The sequence below is a fragment of the Sminthopsis crassicaudata genome, chromosome 2 (genome assembly GCF_048593235.1).
Source record: "Sminthopsis crassicaudata isolate SCR6 chromosome 2, ASM4859323v1, whole genome shotgun sequence".
Classification (NCBI taxonomy): domain Eukaryota; kingdom Metazoa; phylum Chordata; class Mammalia; order Dasyuromorphia; family Dasyuridae; genus Sminthopsis; species Sminthopsis crassicaudata.
In genome coordinates, this window is record NC_133618.1 from 254,611,565 (window position 1) to 254,632,584 (window position 21,020).

Below are 21,020 nucleotides of genomic sequence, written 5' to 3' on the forward strand. Positions count from 1 at the left end.
TTTTTCTCATGAATCTGCAAGATAGGCATTTTCTCCCCAAAAATCCTAAGATCCCTTCTGCAGAGCAAAATGGACACAAAAACTACTTTAAAGATTATGTCTAGCAACGAAGAGCATCTTGCTTAAGATTGTTCTGTCCATCCTAAGGGCCATTAGCAATCTCTTCCAGTCAAAGACCTAAATTAATTGCTATGGTAACCACCCTTCTGTGCCAGAGAGTTCTGTACTAAAAAGAGATAATCACTTTCCAAAATTTTAAAGTTTTGTTCTACTTTAAACCAGGTCAGAAATTAGAGTTTATTAAAAATGCAAACTTGGAATCTGTTCATTAGTACTCAGGACTTATTATATTAATATGATTATTCATTATCTAATTCAAGGAGTAAGGCTATAAGGTGAAATTACAAAATTATCTACCTAGGAGTTTTTCTGCAATTTCACTAAATAACAAGTGTTTTGGGAATAAGTATGTCTGGAATCTGAAAATAGATAAAAATTGGGGAAAGGGAGTGTGATGTAATCAATCAGACAACAAGCATTTGTTAAGCTCCTACTATGTGTCAGGCACACCAGACCCTGAAGTCAGGAAGACCAGAATGTAAGTTCTGTAGTAGATTCATATATGACCTCTGGACAGGTCATCTAACTTCATGGTGCCTTTAACTCTTTAAGACTAAGTCAAAGAGCAGCTATGTATATGCTTTGATAGAGCTCCTCACTAGGAGCTACTTATTTGTTGTTCAGCAGAGTCCTACTCTTCTTGACCCATTTGCCGATTTTCTTTTTTTTTCCTTTTAATGTATTCAGTATTTTATTTCCCCCAATTACATGTAAAAACAATTTTTAACATTTGTTTTAAAAATTGTGAGTACAAAATTCTCTTCCTCACTTCCCACCCCCCCTCAATGAGAAGGCAAAAAATTTAATAAAGGTTATGTAATTACAGTCATGAAAAATATATTTCCATATTAGTCATGTTGTAAATGAAAACACTGGCCAAACTCCTCCTCCTCCCTTACCCCACTTTCTATTCCCCCACCAAAAAAAAAAAAAGAAATTTAAAAATATGCTTCAATTTGTAGTCAGACTTCATCAGTTATTATTCTAGGGATGTAGAGCATTTTTCACTATAAGTCATTTTGGGTTTTCTTGGCAAAGATAATGGAGCTGTTTGCCACTTCCTTCTTGGGTTTAAAGAGGGTTCAGTTGCTTACCGAGGGTCACATAACTAGTGTCTAGGTCAGAATTTGAACTCAGGAAGATAAGAGCTAGGACTCTACCCATTGCACCACCTAACTGTCCTTATACACATGAAATTATAGGCTATTTAAAAAAAAAGTATCAGGTACATCCCTACTAGACACTAGGAATACAAAAACACAAGTGCAACAATCCTTGCACTTAAGAAGCTTATTTATGGAAATATATACATTTATAATTACATAAAGTATAAATAAAAAATAAACACAATAAACACAGTAGTTTAGGGAGTTGGGAGAGAGCAGAATCATAAGATTAGGAAAGGCTCTTTCTAAAAGATGGTAAACTTGACATGGAAAGTCACACATGTGTGCCTCTGCATGTGTTCATGCTACTTCAAGGTGGCCAGTTTGGGTAGCAGATTAATGTGCAAAACCAGAAAGGTAGATTGGGGCTGAGCCATGAAAGGCTTTAAATGCCTAAATATCAAACAAATTGACTCTAAAAGCAATAGGAGCATTGTATTAGAGTTTATTGAGTGGGGAAATGAAATGACCAGTTGCACTTAGAAATAGAGGATTTATTTAAATGGGAAGAAATCTGAGACAAGAGGATAATACAGTAGTTCAGGTAAGAGTTAACAGAAGCCTGAACTAAGAGGGTGACTAAGTGGAGAAGGGGTAAAAGAAACTGTGGAGGTAGAAAACATCCAGATTTAAGAATACACTGGATAAGTGAAGTAAAAGGTAGTAAGGTATTAATAAAAGTACCAAAATGGTGAACCTGTGGGGCTAGAAAGGTTATAGCACACTTAACAAAAAACAGGGAACCTAGAAAGAGGGATGGCTTTAAAGGGAAAATTAAAACAAATATTAAGTTCAGTTTTGCACATACTGAACTGAAAATGTCTTCAGGACATCTAACTTGAGATGGCTAATAGATAATTAGTGATGTATGACTGGAACTCAAGAGAGACTAAGGTTGGATATATGCAAACTGGAAGCACTTGCATAAAGATGATCATTAAAACCATGGAAGCTGACGAAGTCACCAAGTGAAAAAGTAGGACAGAGCCCAAGGGTATAACCACTATGATATGAATTTTGATCTAACAAAGCAGACTGAGATAAAGATCAAATAGGAAAGAACCAAAAGAGAATATATTCATAAAAACCCAGAGAAGATAAAGTATCGAGGTGTTCATCCGCGCCAAATGCTACAAAAGAGGTCAAGAAGCCTAAGAACTGGGAAAAGACCCATCAGATTTGAAAATTAAGAGATTAATAAAAACATTGAACAAGAGTTCATTCAGTTGAATGAGGTCAGAAGCCAGACTGTGGAAGCCAGTCAGAAAGCATTTACTAAACACATATACTGTGCTAAAAGCTAGGATATGAAAAAAAGGCAAAAATATGGTCATTTCCCTCAAGGATTTTATATTCTAATGTGGGAGGGATAACATACAAACAATTGTGAACATATGAGCTCTGTAGAATATAAATAGAAAGTAATCTCAAATGGAAGACACTAGCAGTGGGGAGGAAGAGCCTCTTTAAAAGGAATAAAGAAATGAATGAGGAAAAAAAGGGGGGAAATAAAATAGGCTGGATTTAAAGTTAGGAAGACCTGGGCTCAAATCTTACTTCAAACATCTACCAGTTATGTGACCCTGCACAGGTCAGATGAGCTATGTGGGTCTCAGTTTCCACTCTAAAAATAAGGAGATGGCACACAACAGACTATAAGGCCACTTACCATCTAAATCTAAGACAGATGAGTCAGAAGATCCAGGTTTTACACCCTGTATTGGTGCTTTACCTCTTTTAGTATCAATTTCCTCATCTATAAAATAGAGGTTTACATTTTGCATCTTTTATAAATGCTTTCTAAACTTTTAGCCACATGAAATAATGTTACTCTGATGAAACCAGTTATAGCAAAAACAAAGCAAAACAGATCAGGAAGTTTTAACCTTCACCTCAAAGCAAGTTGGGTGCTGTTTATTTCCAGGGTCAACCAATGTAAAAATCACCATACTTTAAAGTGAAGGTGGCAATGTGAATCTTTCTCATAACTTTATTTAGATGACTTAACTATCTTTTAAAAATTTCTATTTTTAGAGTATATAAAGCATTTCACAAGGAAAATCTCGCTTAATCCTCATTACCCCCTACGCCCTTTAAACAATCCACCACAGAACTGGATTTCTGCTCCAAGTATAATGTATAGATTTGCTTTCCTTTCTGTGACACAGTAAAATGAATGGCGAACTTTAGTCAAAAGATCTGAGTTTGAATCACAGCTCTGTCATTTACCACCTTAAGTAATTTCCAACTTCTGGGAAACTCAGTTTCCTCATTTATAAAAGGGGACTTGGACCAGATGATCCAAATATTTCTTTCAACCCTAGTTCTATGACTTTATGAATGTCTAACAAATAAAGAACAGTTCTTGAGAATTATACACACACAAAAATAGGACAAAGTGAGAAGTGACAAACCTTTGCCTTTATTGTAAGTGCTTAATTTTCTTTAAAAATCTGTTTAATATAAAATTCAAAAATCATTAGTTAATAGTTTAAAAAACAAACTCAAACATGCTATAATAAAAAATTATAAACTTTGTAAGAATAAAATGGGGCAGTTTCTGGAAAACTAATAAACTCATGATATAACCAAGTAAAAGCTAATGCTTACATAGCCCCTGTGTAATTAGCAAATGAAGCACATATATAAAGAGACCATGAAATATTTTTTAATCATAATTTTCATATATTAATAGTCACCTATTTTAACAGTTCTATACACACACACACACACACACACACACATATTTCCTCTTCATGATTTATAGTTAGAAATGAAAAAAGCCTGTTAGAGATGAAATGTGGGTTGTGTAGACTTTTGAGGTTATATCTCACCAACATGAACAAGTTAGAGAAGGAAGGCAGGATGCATGCAAACTTTCGCCTTTAAATTTATATTTCAGAGATATTCAAAAGCTCAGATACATACATTTTTAGAGTGGATTCTAAATAAGAGAGGAAAAAATCTTAGAAGAAAAATTGGGAAAGATCTGGAGTTCAGTGGCAGCCCTAACACTTAATAGATGTAGATGTGTGTGACCTTAGGCAAAGCACTTCATTTTTCAGAGTTTCAGTTTCCTTATTTTCAAAATAGAAATATTTAATACTACCTCTTCATTGGGATGCTGGTAGGAATACATTTTTACAAATCTTAAAGTTCTCTCTGCATGGGAATTATATCACCATCATTATCTTTTATATGGGAATGGAAAGACAGATAATCACTCTGGTAATATGGCTGTGATTTTTATTTATAAAAAGCCAATGAAAACAAAATATCAGTTTCTTATTAATTGACATTTCTTTATTGCTATAGAATATATATAGTAAGATTAGAAAAATTCCCAAATAAAGTTAATAAAAATTTAATAGAAATCATGAAATTTTGAATTCTATGTGGAAAAAGTTTTTAACTAATTTGACTAATAAAAAAAATCTATAGAGATACCACTCCATGGTAGCTAACCTGACATGAAAACAAATACTAAGACATCAATCTGATGTAAGCAAAATTGAAAACAAATATCATAGGGTTACAATCAGGTTTTCTTAGATTTCAAGCAAAGACTGGTATGTTTTATTTCCTCTCAAAAAAAAAAAAAATCACTTAACATGTCCACTGATTCAAAAACAAATGTGTTAAAGTAAAAGAAATGGGAATAAGCATTTATTAGGTACCTACTATGTGCCAAACACTGCACTAAGTGTTTTGCAAATATCATTTCATTTGATCCTCACAGCAATCCTACAGCTAAGTACTATTATTTCCAATTTACCTTTGAGGAGGCTGAGGCAGAACAGTTTTTTGGTTTGTTTGTTTTCTAATTGAGAATAACAAATAGGTGTCTTTCGGTCTTATAAGATCAGGGTTTTAATCAATGTGCCATCAAATGGCCTTGAAAACAAAAGTTTGCAGAATTCTACTCTTAAAATATTCAAGAAAAAAGTATCCGCTTTGATGAGAACAAAGCCCTAATTAAGATTCCTTATTTTTAACCTTGCAAAAAGCAGTAAGATGAGTTTCTTACCCATGAGGAGCCAGGTTTGTTGTCACCAATACAGTTTTCACTTCTTCCACACCACTGCCATCAACTGCATTGTCAGGTGTTGTCACAACCACTACTTCCTCCATGTGGACACTCACATCAGGGGTTGCCATGATTAGTCAGATGAGGATACCAATTACCAGTAATGTAGTAACTCCCCCAGGATTATAAGTCCTGGCCAAAAAATAAATAAGATCACAAATGGGTTACAGGGAAATCATCTTTTTTTGGATAAAATAATTAAAGGGCAAACCAAAGTGCTTTTTTAAATGCTCAGTATAATGTAAATAATCCCCCAATCCAATTGATGGCAGTTATTTTGAGCAAAATCTGTTAACATTAAAATTCCAGTACTACAAAAAGATCACAGCAGTATTGTCCAGATTATCTTAAGAAGTTTTGATACACAGTGACTAGGATATTTTGATAAAACTATAGAAGAAAATGAACACTTACAACTACATTTCTCTTACAATAGTTTTCACATTGAAAGGCACAATGCACAGTGTACAAAATTATATAAGCTTTATCTTAAGCCTACTGTAATAAAAAATCTTGAGTATATAGGAATATTCAAAATAAAACTACTAAGCTGCAATTAACTGATTATAGGCAATGATCCAACTATTACTACAATCTTTTTCCTTTTAGTTAAAATAAGTATATCCTAGCATATACTAGAAATTTTTTTTGACTCAGAAATGACAGGAGTTTTAAGGTCATATTGCTTGCTAGGAAGCCAAGGTCCATCCCTCTAGGAGTTATGATCTAATGCTCTGCAGAAAGGACCCTAAAGGTTAAGGCAGCACTTAAAAGGAAGTGTTACAGGCCTGAACAACTCAAAGTTTAAGTAGCAACCCAGGATTGTCATCAGCAGTGGAGTTTCTTTCTATATGATGTGGAAATTGGTGAAAAAAATCTTATCAAAAAATGTCATCTTAGCTGCACTCGATCCTTTCAGCAGCCACAAATCTAAGAAGCAAAATTCAATTTACTAAACAAGTAAAACAATCAGCTGGTTAAGATAGCCTTGCCTCTTTCTATAATACAATCCAGAAAAGGATGAACAATCAGGGTTTTTTTAATCATTTAAATTCTATCAAGAAAATCTAGGAATTTTTAAATTAATCTTCACTAAATGATTAAAACACAGATCATGTCAAATTTTATAAAACTCTCAATTCCAATAATGACTAAGCAGGCCACATTTTAAAAGATAACTACTGCTATCTTTAAGAGTGCTATCAAGATAATATTATCATTAAGACATGGGTTTTAAATTGCTTTACTAATAAAGGTGCTAAAATTTGCCTGGATCCAAGCATATTCTCACCCAGTCATTTTGTGACTGCAGACAACTGGCCAATTTAACATTTAATTTCTGCGAAATTGAATGGCTCAAGGCAAATCTAAAATCTTGGTTTAAACCCATATTCAATATTTAATTTCTTCAAGGTAAAAAGTTCTATAAAAGAATATCTCAGTAGTTATCCCTTCTTTTTAAAAAACTATAAATACTATTTTCTTTACTTAATATAAATACACATATATGGGCAGTAAGTGGAGCAATAGAGTGTAGGGATTGGAGTTAAGACTCATTTTCCCCAATCCAAATTTAGCTTTAGGTACTTTACTAGCTGTGTGACCCTTGGCAAGTCATTTTAGCTCTAGTTGTCTAAGTTTCCTCATGTCAAATGAGCTGGAGAAGGAAATGATAAACCACTCCAGTATCTTTGCCAAGAAAACCCCCAAATGGGGTTACAGAGTCACATATGACCAAAAGACAAAATATAAAAGGAAGACAGGGCAAACTTTAGGCAACTTTGCCTGAATTCTCAGGAGTTATCTCAGGGTATTTGACTCTAGCCTTTAAATACAAGCAAAAAATAAATAAATAAATAAATAAATAAATAATTTAATTATGATGCTCTCATATTTATGTACAAATATTGCACTAATAATAACAGATATAATAGCTTTTGATCTAAATTCATTTGGCTGAGGAGAGGAGGAAGAGAAGAAATATGCATACCTTTACCAAAGGCTGGTTAAGTTGGATATTCAGCTGGCTATCCATTCTTGGTCCACAAATAATGATGAAGAGAGTAGGCAACTATAAGGACCATAGTACTAACCCTTAACTTTTAGAATCATCCTCTCCCTAACTAAGAATGGTCTCCCAATACTCCTGATTCACCCAGAAACAGACAAATTTGGTACTAAGTGAGGTAAAGGAGCATGGTGGCCAAGTAGAGTTTACAATTCCATCAAATTGCAAATTACAGTGCTTTTCTTTAGTCCTAAATAGGATTCAAGAAATCAACCAAGTATGAAAATAGAACTTAAATATAAATGTCTAAGATATCAGAGAAGAAAAAATAGCATTTTTCAACAAAATAAAAAACCCATGTTTCTTAAGGGAAAGAGCAAGAAAAAAAAATATAGGTGTATGTCTTAAGAGTGGCAATCTTCTGGGAAAGGAAAAGTTTCAGTGGGCAGAGAATTCTAAGGGAAAAAAACTGAAAAGAATTCTAGTAATAAAAATGACATCTTAGAATAACACTCAAGTACCTTCCAAGTTATTAACAGGTTAAGGGAAAGAGTGCTTTAGAGGGCTATGGGAAAGTGACAAATGTGGAAGAGTATTTAAAAAATAAGTTTAAGTATATAAATAAAGAAACGGCTCCAGAAAGTACTCATACATAATATATTGTTTATTAACATTTCAAATTTTAAACAAAACAAAAAGCTAATACAGTGTCTGTATAGAGTGGAAGGGAAGTGTTCACATGTGCATGAGCATATCTTCCAGTTGCTGCATGTGACCCAGCCTGTGCCAGAATCTCCAGAAGATGGACTCCATTTTCAAACAATTCTGTGAGAGAAGCTGCAAAATTGAAGCTAGTTATATTTACAGTTTTAAATTCATACTCTAAAGTGTATTAAACACTTACTTTATGCACAGTATATGCTTAAAACAAATTTTACAATTACATAAGCAGCTTAAAGCTTCTACACAAAAATTTGTAAATTTAAGACACCCAATCAATTATTTTAAACATGTCACTTTTTAAAACATCATATTTAATAATTCTAAACTAGATATTCTATATTGATTCAAGTTCTAGTTATTCCTTAATTTTAACTTTCTTTCTTGATGTTAGCTTTCTTCAATAATTGGAAACATTCAAATCAAATTTTATCTTTTTATTAATTCACCTGCTGAAAACTGCTCTATTCATTTTCCCTAGGCTGAGTTCTGAACTTTGAAGTTACACTAAAATAGCCAAACTATTCAGTTTAAGAAATTTGACTCTCTTAAGTGATAAAGGCACATCTTCAAGTGAATTTTTTTCAATTTTATACATATTTATTTGCTTTTTGTCTTCCTCATTAGACTATGAGTTCCTAGAGGGCAGGGACCAGGTTCTTACTATTCTCCAATAGCACAAACTGGAGCATTATGTCTGGAATAGATTATTATTGAAGAAGCTCCAAATTTCTTACCCAGGGATTCAAGGCCTTCCAAATCTTGCTTGCTTGACTAGTTTCTTTATGTAACAGCACTGAACACAATTCTTATTTTTTCCAAAGTAAACTTAGAATACTTTAATACTAAATTGGAAGTAAATTTAATACAGGTTGATTGTACATTATTCTTGGCTACAAAACAAATTAGCTACATGGCACCTAAATAGCTTTCCGTATCTTCAATGAGGTCCAAAGTATCTTTACTGTGTGATAAATCCAAACACAACAGATTTTATTCTATGACCAAAAAAGAAATTACAAAGTACCTGAATTGAAATCACAAAAAGCTATGAACTACATTTTACAGATGAGCCTATATACAAAAAACAAGGTAAATACAAATACTGTTCTAACTTTAATGTTATGCTGGTACACTTAAAATCAAAAACCTGGCTTTTCCATTTATTATGGAAATACCAGTAATTTCTCTTTGAATAAAATGTCATACAAAACAGAGAAATGTTCATGAGAAAACTTTACACACACACACACACACACAGTTACATTCTCTCTCTGTGTCTTTCTATCTGTCTCTCTCTTTCTGTCTGTCTCTCTGTGTGTCTTTCTGTCTCTGTCTCTCTCTCTGTCTCTGTCTCTGTCTCTGTCTCTCTGTCTCTGTCTCTCTCTCTCTGTCTGTCTCTCTCTCTCTCTAACATTTTATCCATGCTTTCTTCCTAAGAAAACTTAAGCAGGCAAAAAGTTGTTTTATTCCACTTATCTATGTCACCTCTTTCAGCTTCTCTTTTCAAAAGATGACTGGCATGACTAACACTCTATGTTGCATATTACTTTCATAGAATTAAAACTTTTGATCTTTTCAAGAGTTGATTTGCTAAAAGAAGTAGCAGAAGTATGAGAATTGTGACAATAAAACAATTTCATGGCACTTACCAAGTTCTTACTAATTCAAGGGCTAGTATAGGTCAGCCCTCATTCAAAGAACTTTCAATATGATATAGAAGATCTGAACCTAAACATCCAAAAAATATACTAGTATGGTAACATGAGTAGGCAATGCAGAACTTATCCTTACCACAAAAATAATATAAAATATATATACATTAAGTTCTGAAAACCAAAAGATGATATCTATTTGGGGGCTTTTCAGCAATCAGCTCAATATTTCCCCCTTAACTTTGATCATTATAATTTTTTTAAAAAACGAGCAAGCAATTTAGTATTTAAAATTCATCTTTCTTCAAAGGAAAAAATGAAAAAATACATACTTTATCAATGAAAAACTATTTTCTATACAAAATAGTCAAGTCCACATTCATGCAATGGCAAACTAGACCTATTTTTTTTATGCAGAGTTGAATAGTATTCTTTAAAATATAGTGCTTAACTTCCTAAATTAAACCTTGATTGTTAAATTAGGTGTTTGGGAAAGTAAAGAGTTCAAGGTGGTTTAGTTTTAAAAACTTGTTAAAGAATGCTACAAGTGGAATATATATTTTAAATGTGAATGTGAAGTGAAAGCAAATAGCTTTTAAACACAATTTAACAGTTAAACCCATGTCATATTCAGAACTCATAAATTTATCAGGAACCTCTTCAATTTTAATGACATGAAGTTTCATCCAAATTAATTTCCTAGTTTTTAAATTAACAGGGACTACCAATTACATGTATAGTTAAATTTTACTAGCCAGCTAAATAACACTGCAGCTAAAGTATATAGATTCCTTCACACAACACAGTTGTGTTGTCATCGACCAATATTTTGTTGTTTTTAAAACTATTTTAAAACATCAACTTCACCCTCAGAGGTATGTACTCCCCCACATCTTTAGCAACCAAAAGAGAAATACATAGATGAGCTTCTCATTTCTACAGATACTCTACACCCACATATGTTACATGTACAAGTTCCCACTTGAGCACACCTACTATTGGTTTGCTCGCCCACTTTCCTAAATGAATTCAGTTCATCAAATCTCCTAACACGATCAGTAAGAACTCATTTTACACATATTTTCAGGGTCATATTAGTTTCATGTCCAAAAAAAAGTCTTTTCCATTTTTCTTCACTCATCACTCACCATGCAAGAAAACGACACAGACCAGAATACCCAAGAATATTATTGCAATTTGCTTTTTTTTTTTTTTTTTTTGGAGGAAAAAAAGGCCTAGAAACGGCCATATTTATTATACAAGAACTTTCCCCTTCCCTGTTTACCCACAACAAGAATCTGTTTACGTAAAGGATTATCTCCAGATAAACTCAGATCTGGACCTTAAGTGTATAGACAACAGTACTATGCATCATTGGTTGTATGATACTATACAATGCCAATGACATCCCTGTCAAATAATTTTGTATCAACTGTGTTCATAGAAGTTCTAGCACATTAAGATTCTTCTATTATTGTTTATGTTCACTAGCTGTTTTAATATTGATTCTGTATCACTAGTGACCAAAATAAAAGAGTAGATTCTCCTTATAGGACTCGGCATGATGCTGTTCTACAAGGAGTGCAGTGTTTTGCCAGAGTATGAGGGAAGGGGGGAGGGTAGGTATGAAGAGGACTTCCTTAGTAAACAAGGAGCTCAGAGGGAGACAAGCTCAGGGCCGTGCGGGGCGGAGTAGGGTTAGTGTCAGCAGTGTTTGGAGCCTGTGACCTAGCAGTCCCCCAGCAGCGCCAGGGGAGTCCGGGGCTGAGCAGAGGCCAGCAGGCCTGAGCAGGGAGGGGCGGGGCCCCCGGCGCGGGCGGCGAGCAGCCCCGAGCCCGAGCGGCGAGGGCGGAAACACTGCCTCCCCACGGCGTAGCAGAGAAGGGCACAACGCCCAGCCCGTCCAACGCGGCGCGGGGGCCCCCCTCCTTTCTTCTGCCGCCACCGCCTTCTCCTCCCAGCCACCCAGGCTGGCCAGCTTGGGAAGCGCCGGGCTGGGCATCCGGGCGGAGTCGGCAAACCCAGCTCGGGGGGCTTCCAGTGGGGGCGGGGGCGGGGGGGGGGAAGAGAGATTTTGCAGGCAGCACCACCTGGGGCGGGGAGGGCTTCGGACCAACCTGGACACGGTACACGCAACAGCAGGGAAGCCGCGCGGTGGCGGGGGGCGGGGAGCCAGCTCTAGGCATGTAATGGAACCAAAAGGGCGCATCGGAGAGCTATTCATGGGGTATGCGGCTATGGAGGGGAGGCCTGCATGCTGCATGCAACTGGGGGAGGAGCTGCTCCGGAGGAGGAAACGAGCGAGCGGGACGAGGGAGGAGGCTAAGGGAAACTGCACTCGCCGGGACGGAGAGGAGCTGGCGGGCATGCACGCCCCATCCGCTCTCCCCGGAAAGCTGATGTTGGAAGATGCGGGGGCGGTTGGTGGAGACATCATTAACCTCCCCCTACCCAGGTCGCCTTTTGCGGCACGTCCCAGTCCCTTATCTCCCTTCCCCCACCTCTATCCTCCCTTCCCCCACTTCTATCCTCCCTTCCCCCCTCCCACTTCCCTCCCCCTTCTCCGTGGGGGCAGAGGCGCGAGGCGAGGGGGAGGGCGTGGGAATGGCCTGACGCACGCGGCTGCCGGCTTCGTCTCGCGCCGTATTTACGCTGTAGTCACTGCCGCCGGCGGCCGTTGCGGCCGTTGCCGCCGCCGTCGCCGTCGCCGTCGCCTCCTCCTCCTCTCCCCCCCCTCCTGCCGTAACGTCCTGACGCTCCGCAGGGACCCCTGACTGGACGGACGGGTGCGTGAGGGGAGCCGGAGAGGCCTCGCCGCGGGGGGGTGAGAGGGAGGTGAGAGGAAGGGATTGGGCCGGGAAGACCCCGCTGTGGCTGCTGCTTACCTCGGGGAGAACCGAAACCAGTCTTGCTCAAACGCCCAACGACGGGGGCAGGGAAGGGGACGGCGGCGGCGACTCCGCTGGCGAGGACGGCGGCCACTGGGCTCGCTCCTTGTTGGATATTCGGCGGCGGCGGCGGCGGCAGCTCGGGCGCGCGCCTCCCGGGTGACGCAGGAGGCGAGGAGCGCGCACGCAGGAGGGGTGCGGAAGGGGGAGGGGGTGACTTTTTTGGTGCTCCTGTGGTTTGAAAAGCCTCCGTAGGGAGGCGGGAGCAGGGCTGATTGGGAACTGTGAAATAAGTCCTGGGCGGGCCCTTATGCGCTTGCGCGCAAGAGACTGGATCCATGCTGCAGCGAGCAACCGCGTTAGCCGACTCGGGCTTCAAGCTGGGTGGAGAGGTCAGGGCGTCTTCTCTGGTAGCGTCCTTTTTTAAGGGAAGCTGATCGTGGGTGGGCCGCGAAGTGAAACTAGGGAGAAAAACAGGAAGATATCTCTAATCTAGGGAGGGTGGTGGAAATATCTAGAAAGTACCCATCCCCAAATTCAACTGTGAGAGCTTCTGTTTCCCCACCTGTAAAATGGGCGTCATAAAACAAGTTAGCCCTTTCACTTTGTAGGAAATTGGAGACAGGAATACTGTATTTTGATAATACATTCGAAATTGCATTTTTACTTTGGAAGAAATTCCAGCAGAACTGAAGAGGGACAGTCCGAATTTCTCAAGGCCCAGAAAGTATCGTGCAAATTCCTCAGTTTTTCCTACAGCTGACCCTGCTCCGAACAATCAGACCTAGTTAGAAAATGTGTGTCAGAAGTCAGTATTTGCTCCTTTCTTGATTCCCAATGGGTGTATTTTTTTTTTTCATTATTCCGTTCTGGTAGCATGTATGGGTGTTAATGTTTTCAGTCCCGATGAGAAAAAACTTTTGAGTGGCTGCATATGTAAGCACTTGAAACGGAAGAATCACTCCCGAAAATACTGAATCTTCTCGTTGTTTGCCAAGAAATAAACGCCCAATGTTTATGCCAAAATGAGTAGCAAAATATTTTGGGCACTTGAGAAACTTGTTTCCTCTACGTGTTGGTAACCACAAGGTGTTCCACCTTTGTGTCAATTATATCGTAATGTCTTATTCTTAGAAAGGTGACATATGTGATCCTCAGTCCTTTTAACATTAAAATTTTAGGATTTTTTTCGTAGCTGTCACAGAGAAGTATACAAAGTCGGGGGAGTAATTCCTTATTAAATTGTTTGGGGGTGCTAAAGTAAAAAAAGTTGGGACGTTTAGGAATTCGACCTTAATGTGGCCTTGATGCAATAGTGCACCTTAGTCCTTAGTTTTTTTATTTTGTTTGGGGTTTTTTGTTTTGTATTTTTAAAAAAGACAAAAGTATTTATGTAAGCCAGAGAGATTGAATGGATGGTAGAAATGAAATTGATCGAGAGTCAGAATACCGTGGATCCAGTTGTCTCCACTCTGGACAGTTCTCTTAATTTTTTTGAGCCCTAGTTTGTGAAGTTGGTAGAGCTGATAAGATTATACCCATCTCATCAGATTGTGAGGAAAGGATTGTAAACTTTGATGTGCTTAATTATTATTTCCAAAAGATTACTTAGTCCAAAGTAACATGAAGTTTGTTAGGGGTATTTATGCATATCTTGTCTTATAAAGGAAGCTTAGTGAAATTATTTTCTGAGATGTCACTTGTAGAAGGAACGTCTGTCCTTTGAAATAAATCACTTTACAAAATATAATAAAAAATAAGCTTGTTTTTATATCTTTGCAATGCATTTGTATTCATTTGGTTTGTAAAGCCAAAGGAAAATAATATGTAACAAAATATTACTGTTAGGTTAAAAAGATGAATATGATGAATATAGAGAAGGAGGGGTAAGGCATATATAAACTGATATAAAATGAAGCAAAACAATGTGTATACCATGAGTGTATGTAACAACTTTTTCCTCAGAGATTGAGGGCTACACGTGGAACACTACTTAGAATGTCAGGCTTTTTTGTTACTTTGGTTACTTTTGCTAAACTACTTTTTCCTCTTGTTCTTGTAGTAGTAGTTCTGAGAGGGGGAATGAAGAAGAGAATGGAAATATATGTGATGTAAAAGCAAAATATGTCAATAAAAGCTGTTTTTAAAGCCCAAGAAAAGAACCTTAATGGATTTTATAGCTCACTCAAAAATATGTAGGCTAAGGTATGTTTGTGTTTCCAGCCATTTGTTTTAAAACTAGTAAATGCATTGGGTGGTTGATATCTTCCAGCATTTTACTGTAATAAAATCTCATTCCAAAATTTAGTTTAATACCAACTTTATTTTATCATCACTTCTTTTGCACAACAACAACCTTAAGTTGACAATGAAATGCACTAAAGGAACTAGATGATGTCAGATTGGTAGGAAATCCATCACAGGCTTCTTGTTCTATGTATTTGAAAGCTGTACACAGTTTTGTGAAGAATGGATCCTATATAGGGTCAGTGATATTACAGCCCAAACTCGATCCATTTAGAGCTGTACTGAATACCTATTTTTGGTTTTGATTTTTGTCATGGTCTGGCCTTTTTAAAAAGGAACTGGATTAAGTTAAATAAAGCATACAGTCTACCAGTTTAGTGATTAAAGGCCTTAATAGTAGCCAGCACTTCCTTTTTGTTCCATAAAGGACACCTAACAAATACAATATTAGTCGTAAAATATAACTTTATCCCCTAGCATGGTTAGGAACTAAATCACTATAGCACCATAACCAGCCTTTCCCTGACCATGTGGGGATAAAAGTGTCAGTGAATACATATTACATAGACATACATCTCTGTACTTCGTAGTGGATGCATACACATTACAGATGTATGTTTGCAGGAACGATAAAATGCTAAGAGTACAGCAGACAAAAGTGAATTATAAGATCATTGTTAGAAATTACTTTGGCCCAATGACCAATCCAAATGAAACATTAAAATTTCGGTTTTTAAATGGAATCTTATAGTCTTTGTATGAAGTGTGTATTAATTTGTAAACAACTACTTACACTGACAGCAATCAGTATTTCTATTTATATTTCTACCACAAAAATTGTTTACAACAAAACCAACTCCCCTCCTACCCCATGACTACAACTTTTATATGGTGTGATTATAACAGGACTACCCTGATTTGACAGGTGGGGTTGGGGGGAAATAACTAAAAATTTAAGGAGAAAATGGGCTATAAACTGCAAATGTCCTAAAATCACAGATCTGTGTCAACTCACACCCACACATATTCAACATTCCCTCCCTCCCTCCCCAGAATAGCTAATCTCATCTGACAACTCTGCACTGAGAAGATGGTATTGGATTGGCATTTTTTTTTTTCTCCTTAACCCATTTTACCAAATCCCAGCCTCTTTTCTGACAATTTTACTTATCCAGGGTTTCCAATGATAGTTGGTTTTTTTGTTTTTTTGTTTTTTTTAAATCTCCCTTCTTATTTTCCTATCATAAAGCCATGGAAAGCAGTGATAGGAAATAGCCAAATGAAGCAGTTTTATTTTCTACCTACTCATGGGGAATTGCTATTTGTGTCATACAATTTAAGACTTCTCTTCCCAGCTTTAAAGAATACCCATTGAGCAAGTGGAAGAGGGGTTGGTTAAGGTTTTCTAGTCATATATAGGAAATAGGCATTTTGCCTTCTCTAAGGATGGGGATTCAGAATCTGGGTAAGCTCAAAAATGACTTGCAGATATGACTGAAGGTATAGCCCCCATCAATGTTGATCTTATGTAGCTAGTAGTAACACACTTGTGCTTGAGAAGTCAGAAATAATTTCCAGCACTAAAGATAATTAACAATTTCTACTAAGTTCTCCATGGCCAAGGAATATTATCTGCCTCTTTATTATAATCTAGGCAATATCAGGAGTTCAGTGCAAAAAGAAGAAATGTTCATAATTTTTTTTTTTAAGACTTGCTGTTTCTTAATGAAGTTGGAAGGGATGAGAGAGTAAGGAATAAGATGAAGAGATAGGAGTCCTGTCCTAAACTGCCCAGACCTGACAGAAGCTAACCAAATAAATAACTGGCATGAACTATAAGAGCAAGTTAGCAAGAGAGCAAAGCAATAGGCAAAGCCACCAACCAAAAAAAAAAAAAAAAAAAAAGAGTCCTTGGGGAATTGCATTGAACTTCCCTGTTAGGGATCATATCCTCTCAGCCAAATGATGAGGTGGTGGAAGAATGCTGTGTAGCATCCAAGGATTAAGATAAGAAATATGAAGTCTTCTATTCATAGAAACATGGAGAATCGGTCTTGATTGTTCTATTTTAACCATTTCATTTTCCTCTAAATTACATGGGCCTTAGTCTTTAACAGGACTGCCAAGGAAAATTCATGAGATTATCATAGGTTACTCCCAGGAGATTGGTAGTTAGGCTAAATCCTCTGAGTAGGAGGCACTGACAAATATTCTTAGCTTTAAATCCAAACTTACTCAGAAGGTTCTTTTTACCCCTTTAAGAGTAGCTTCTATACCCCAAGGCTGTCTTATTTCCTAACCAATACCCCTCTCCTCTGGTCAAAAGGGGAAATGGTTTTCCTGTATTATATTCAAACTCATGAGTACAATATTTCTTAGGATTATCACTAATAAAAAGTATTTACAAGTTTTAGTTTAAAATTATGTCTCAAGCAAACAATCACAGAGCAGGACAAAGTTGATAAATTACAGACAGTTTCCTATATCCCACAGATATAGGACCCCAACATTTGGACCATTTCAACCATTATACTCTAGCACACACAGAGATTTTATTATTACTATTAATTTGATTTAAGTAATTCTTAACTTTTAAAATTTACCTTATCATATGAATAAGATGAATTTGAAATATAGTAAGTTTCTGCTACAAGAATTGCTACCTGCTAGAAACTGATGACTATTAAGAAATTCAACCTTCAGTTTCATCTTTTTCCTTGCCCTAAGCAACTTAAGCTTTTAGCAATTGCCAAATCCTTATCATGGCCTCCAGCTTCCTCTGGGGGCAGTCTTATCAAAGAGTCTTCTGCAATTTAGGAGAAATAATGCTAAACTTATTCAGCTATGGGGACTCTGTCTTTGATGTAGAAAGAGTAGGATCCTTACCTGCAGATTTAAATCATCACATTTTGAAATGGGAAGTGAATGAACACAAAGTAGCAATTTCACTTCCTCAACATTGCTCCCAGCATAATGGAAATTAAAAGTAACTTCTTTTTACATAGAGAGTGGGGAGCAAATTGGCACCAGATACAGTTAGCCAAAAGGACTTAGACACTTGTTAAACTTTTATGTGAGGACTAGAGTAACAACTTTGTGTAAAAACAATATGTTGGCCAAGGTAAGATAACTTGGATCCTCTACCTGCTTTGGCTTTTACCATGGATGTGATTGAGGAGGCAAAAGAAATTATTCCAGTTTTCCTTACTAAGATTGAGCAAATTTATGAAAAGAAAATTTTTTTCTGAGTTTCCAGATAAGGCTGAAAGATGGTCCCAACATTTTAAGAAAAAGAAATTGCAATACAAGATAGTCAGCATAGTAATTTGATATTGACTGCTCTCTCATAAACTAAAAAGTTAGACCCCACTGGAACTGCCAGAGAGGTTTGGGATTTTTATTTTTCCCATTAATAAAATGGAAAATATGATAAGCAAATGTTTGGGTGAGATTCAGCTAAGGATTTCAGCCCTTTTTATCCTCTCCCAACACTTAAATCACCAGATAATTGAATCTACTAACTTTATACTACTGCCTTGTGACCTTGAACAAGTTATCTGTGGACCTCAGTTTCCTTATCTTTAAAATGAGGACATTAGACCTCTAAGATCTCAGCCAACTCTAACTCACAGGGATAGATCATGAGCTTATGATATAGCCATTTGCTGCTACCTATATCCTATGAAAGAATCCTCAACTGATTATCTTAATTATGCTCCCGGACTGCCATAAAGAAGTAAATTAAAAAATTTAAAGGTTGTTAAAAGTTAAAAGCAACAGTCTTTTCACAAGTTTTAAAAATATGATAAAGAAAAGAATTAAAATCTTCATTGTCCTCCAAGCATAAAATGGTAGGTCCTAGCAGATAGAGGAACAGCCTTAGAGTCTGGAAGTTCTGAGTTCAATCTTATGATGGACAAGCTGTGTTCCACGGGAAGTATAAGGCAATTCTCAATAAATTACAGATGAGCTGCTAAGCTCAAAGTTACAAATCTGCTAATGGCCACCAAAGAAACTACAGTTTGGCTATTTAAAAAAGATGAAAAGGTCTAGGTCATAACCTAGCAGTTGCCTTTTACTTTGAATTCAACTCTTCCCATTTGTAGTCTGGATTTGGAATTTGTGTCTACCTAGGCTGTTGCTTTCATAGAACAAGTAGACATGCCAAATCATTCACATCAGAGGATATGAACACACTGGTAAAGAAAACCTGGTCTTCCACCTCTATGCAGCAAAAGTGAGTCTACCTATTCTTTCTCTTCCAGTTTTTGAGTCCTTTGAAAAAAATAAACTATGAACTTTACATATTTTTTATACATGGATAAAGCAGAGCTTCTAATGAACTCAACTCTGTTAGTACTAAATACTTCTTCACAGAATGTCTGGCAAGTTGATATCCCTTATGCAAAGTTTTGGATTTTTAATGCTTTAGACTAGATTATAATACTCATCCTAATGTTTTTTGAAAATTTCTGCTCTAGGTAATAGCATGTCCATGTTCCTGATTGGAACTGTCATAGCCTCAGGCTTCCCAACTCCATAGAATGTAGATCTTCAGTCTCATCTCCTCTCTAAGCACTGATATTATTATTAATAATGAAAAAACAGCTGAGTTAATATTTGGTATCCATATATTCAACTCCTTATACTTATTTTCTGGGAATAAAGCTATGACATAAACCGTCTGAGCAAGATCACTAACTGTTGTCCCCAGGTTTATCTTTTGGAACCTCAGGCCTCATCAGTGCTAGAAACAGTAACCCAAAAAGAAACATAATTTTAACTCTCCCATTCAATTTCCTTTCTTCTCTAATCCTGAAGATAACTGGATACATTCATTGTTCTTCCTCCCCTGGTTTACCATCAGTGAAAAATGATTACTTTTGACTCCCCATTCCCTTGACACTGAAAGCCGGCTCAGAATAAATTCCCTTAAATGAAAAAAAAAAAAAAAAAAAGTACCATGAACAAACTTTGGATAAGAAATCCACATGTCCATGCACTGTTGGTTGAATTTATTAATGTCTCCATCTTTTACATTAGTTTAAGAAAGATTCCGGGAATCAAGTAGATGGAATTATCGGGTGATTAATGTGATTGATTATATTTATATGAACTAGTGGCTACTCTGTTTAGAGTTCTCCAAGGCCAGCAAGGTCCTCCACAAGGACTGGACAGATAAGGATTCTAAGAGAGAAGCATAAATTAGGGAAGTTAGCACAAGAGTAGGCAGAAGAGAAAGGGAAGGGTAAGTAAAGAAACAAAGTTGCATCTAGACAAAAATTTTTTTGTTGTTTTATATCAGGAACCAGGTGGTAAGCACATAGAAAAGCCCATTAACCAGAGATCTCCTCCCGCTGCTCCTTGTTCCTGCGGACTTCAGCTGCATGAAGTTCCTGCAAAGACACAGCAAGAGTTAAGCAGAGGAAGAAAAGATCACCTAGAGACGTTAATTTTCTGGACATTCTTGCTTTCCCTCCAATTGTCATTTTCCTCCTTCCTTTATACATGGACATCTCTTATACCTAGGTTCAGATTCTTCAATCTCCAGTTTAGACTCCTATTCAGAAGAAGGGTAGCAGAGACCAGATTAATGGGAAGAACTTGGATTAATGGCATTAGGCTAGCCTAATAGGCTCTTAGGCTTTAGAGTAACATAAATTATCCCTCTCCAATCTTCCTGACATTCTAGTGTAACTGAGCATTGTGATGTGGCAACCAAAAAGAACTAATGTGCTATTAGGCCAAATCAATATCAATAACAGAACTTTGGTCATAGAAGTGTCAACTATAAAAGAAAGAACTGCTGTATTGAGCCCTGGTTGTGGGGGGCGGGGGGGGAGGTACAAAGACCAGTGCCAAATATTTGAGAAAGCTTCTGAGTAGAAAGATTACCTGAGGACAAAATGACTAGAGTTCAGGGCATCTACTCTTCCTCTTATCCTCTCTGTGCACATAACATACAATCAGGTTATTTATATTGGAAGTAACTAGGGTGGAGAAAACCCTCTTTATTAGGGATGCTTATGATAGTTCCAACCCATCAAATTCGGTACTAAGGGTCACTAATTAATATGGAAACTGCATTTTTCCATTGATTTTCATTGAATTCATTTTATGGGGATTTTT

At 36.9% G+C, this 21,020-nt stretch overlaps 2 protein-coding genes across 4 annotated transcripts in view; both read right to left on the reverse strand.

Annotated features, from left to right (window-relative positions):
- Positions 1 to 12,808, reverse strand: part of GMEB2 (glucocorticoid modulatory element binding protein 2) — a 55,640-nt gene extending 42,832 nt beyond the window's left edge. The window contains exons 1-2 of one of the 2 annotated variants that reach the window (XM_074288859.1): positions 12,642 to 12,808; positions 5,314 to 5,505 (exon numbers count right to left, since the gene is read on the reverse strand). In XM_074288859.1, coding sequence (XP_074144960.1) covers positions 5,314 to 5,444 — 131 coding nt within the window. In that variant the 5' untranslated portion in view covers positions 5,445 to 5,505; positions 12,642 to 12,808. Of the gene's footprint in view, positions 1 to 5,313; positions 5,506 to 12,641 lie in introns of those variants that run through there. The other variant, XM_074288863.1, reaches the window with a different exon arrangement.
- STMN3 (stathmin 3) overlaps positions 8,025 to 21,020 on the reverse strand; it is a 43,206-nt gene continuing 30,210 nt past the window's right edge. For both annotated transcript variants that reach the window (XM_074288865.1, XM_074288864.1), the window contains 2 exons: positions 12,642 to 20,287; positions 8,025 to 8,218 (listed from right to left, as the gene is read on the reverse strand). In XM_074288865.1, coding sequence (XP_074144966.1) covers positions 20,228 to 20,287 — 60 coding nt within the window. In that variant the 3' untranslated portion in view covers positions 8,025 to 8,218; positions 12,642 to 20,227. The remainder of the gene's footprint in view (positions 8,219 to 12,641; positions 20,288 to 21,020) is intronic.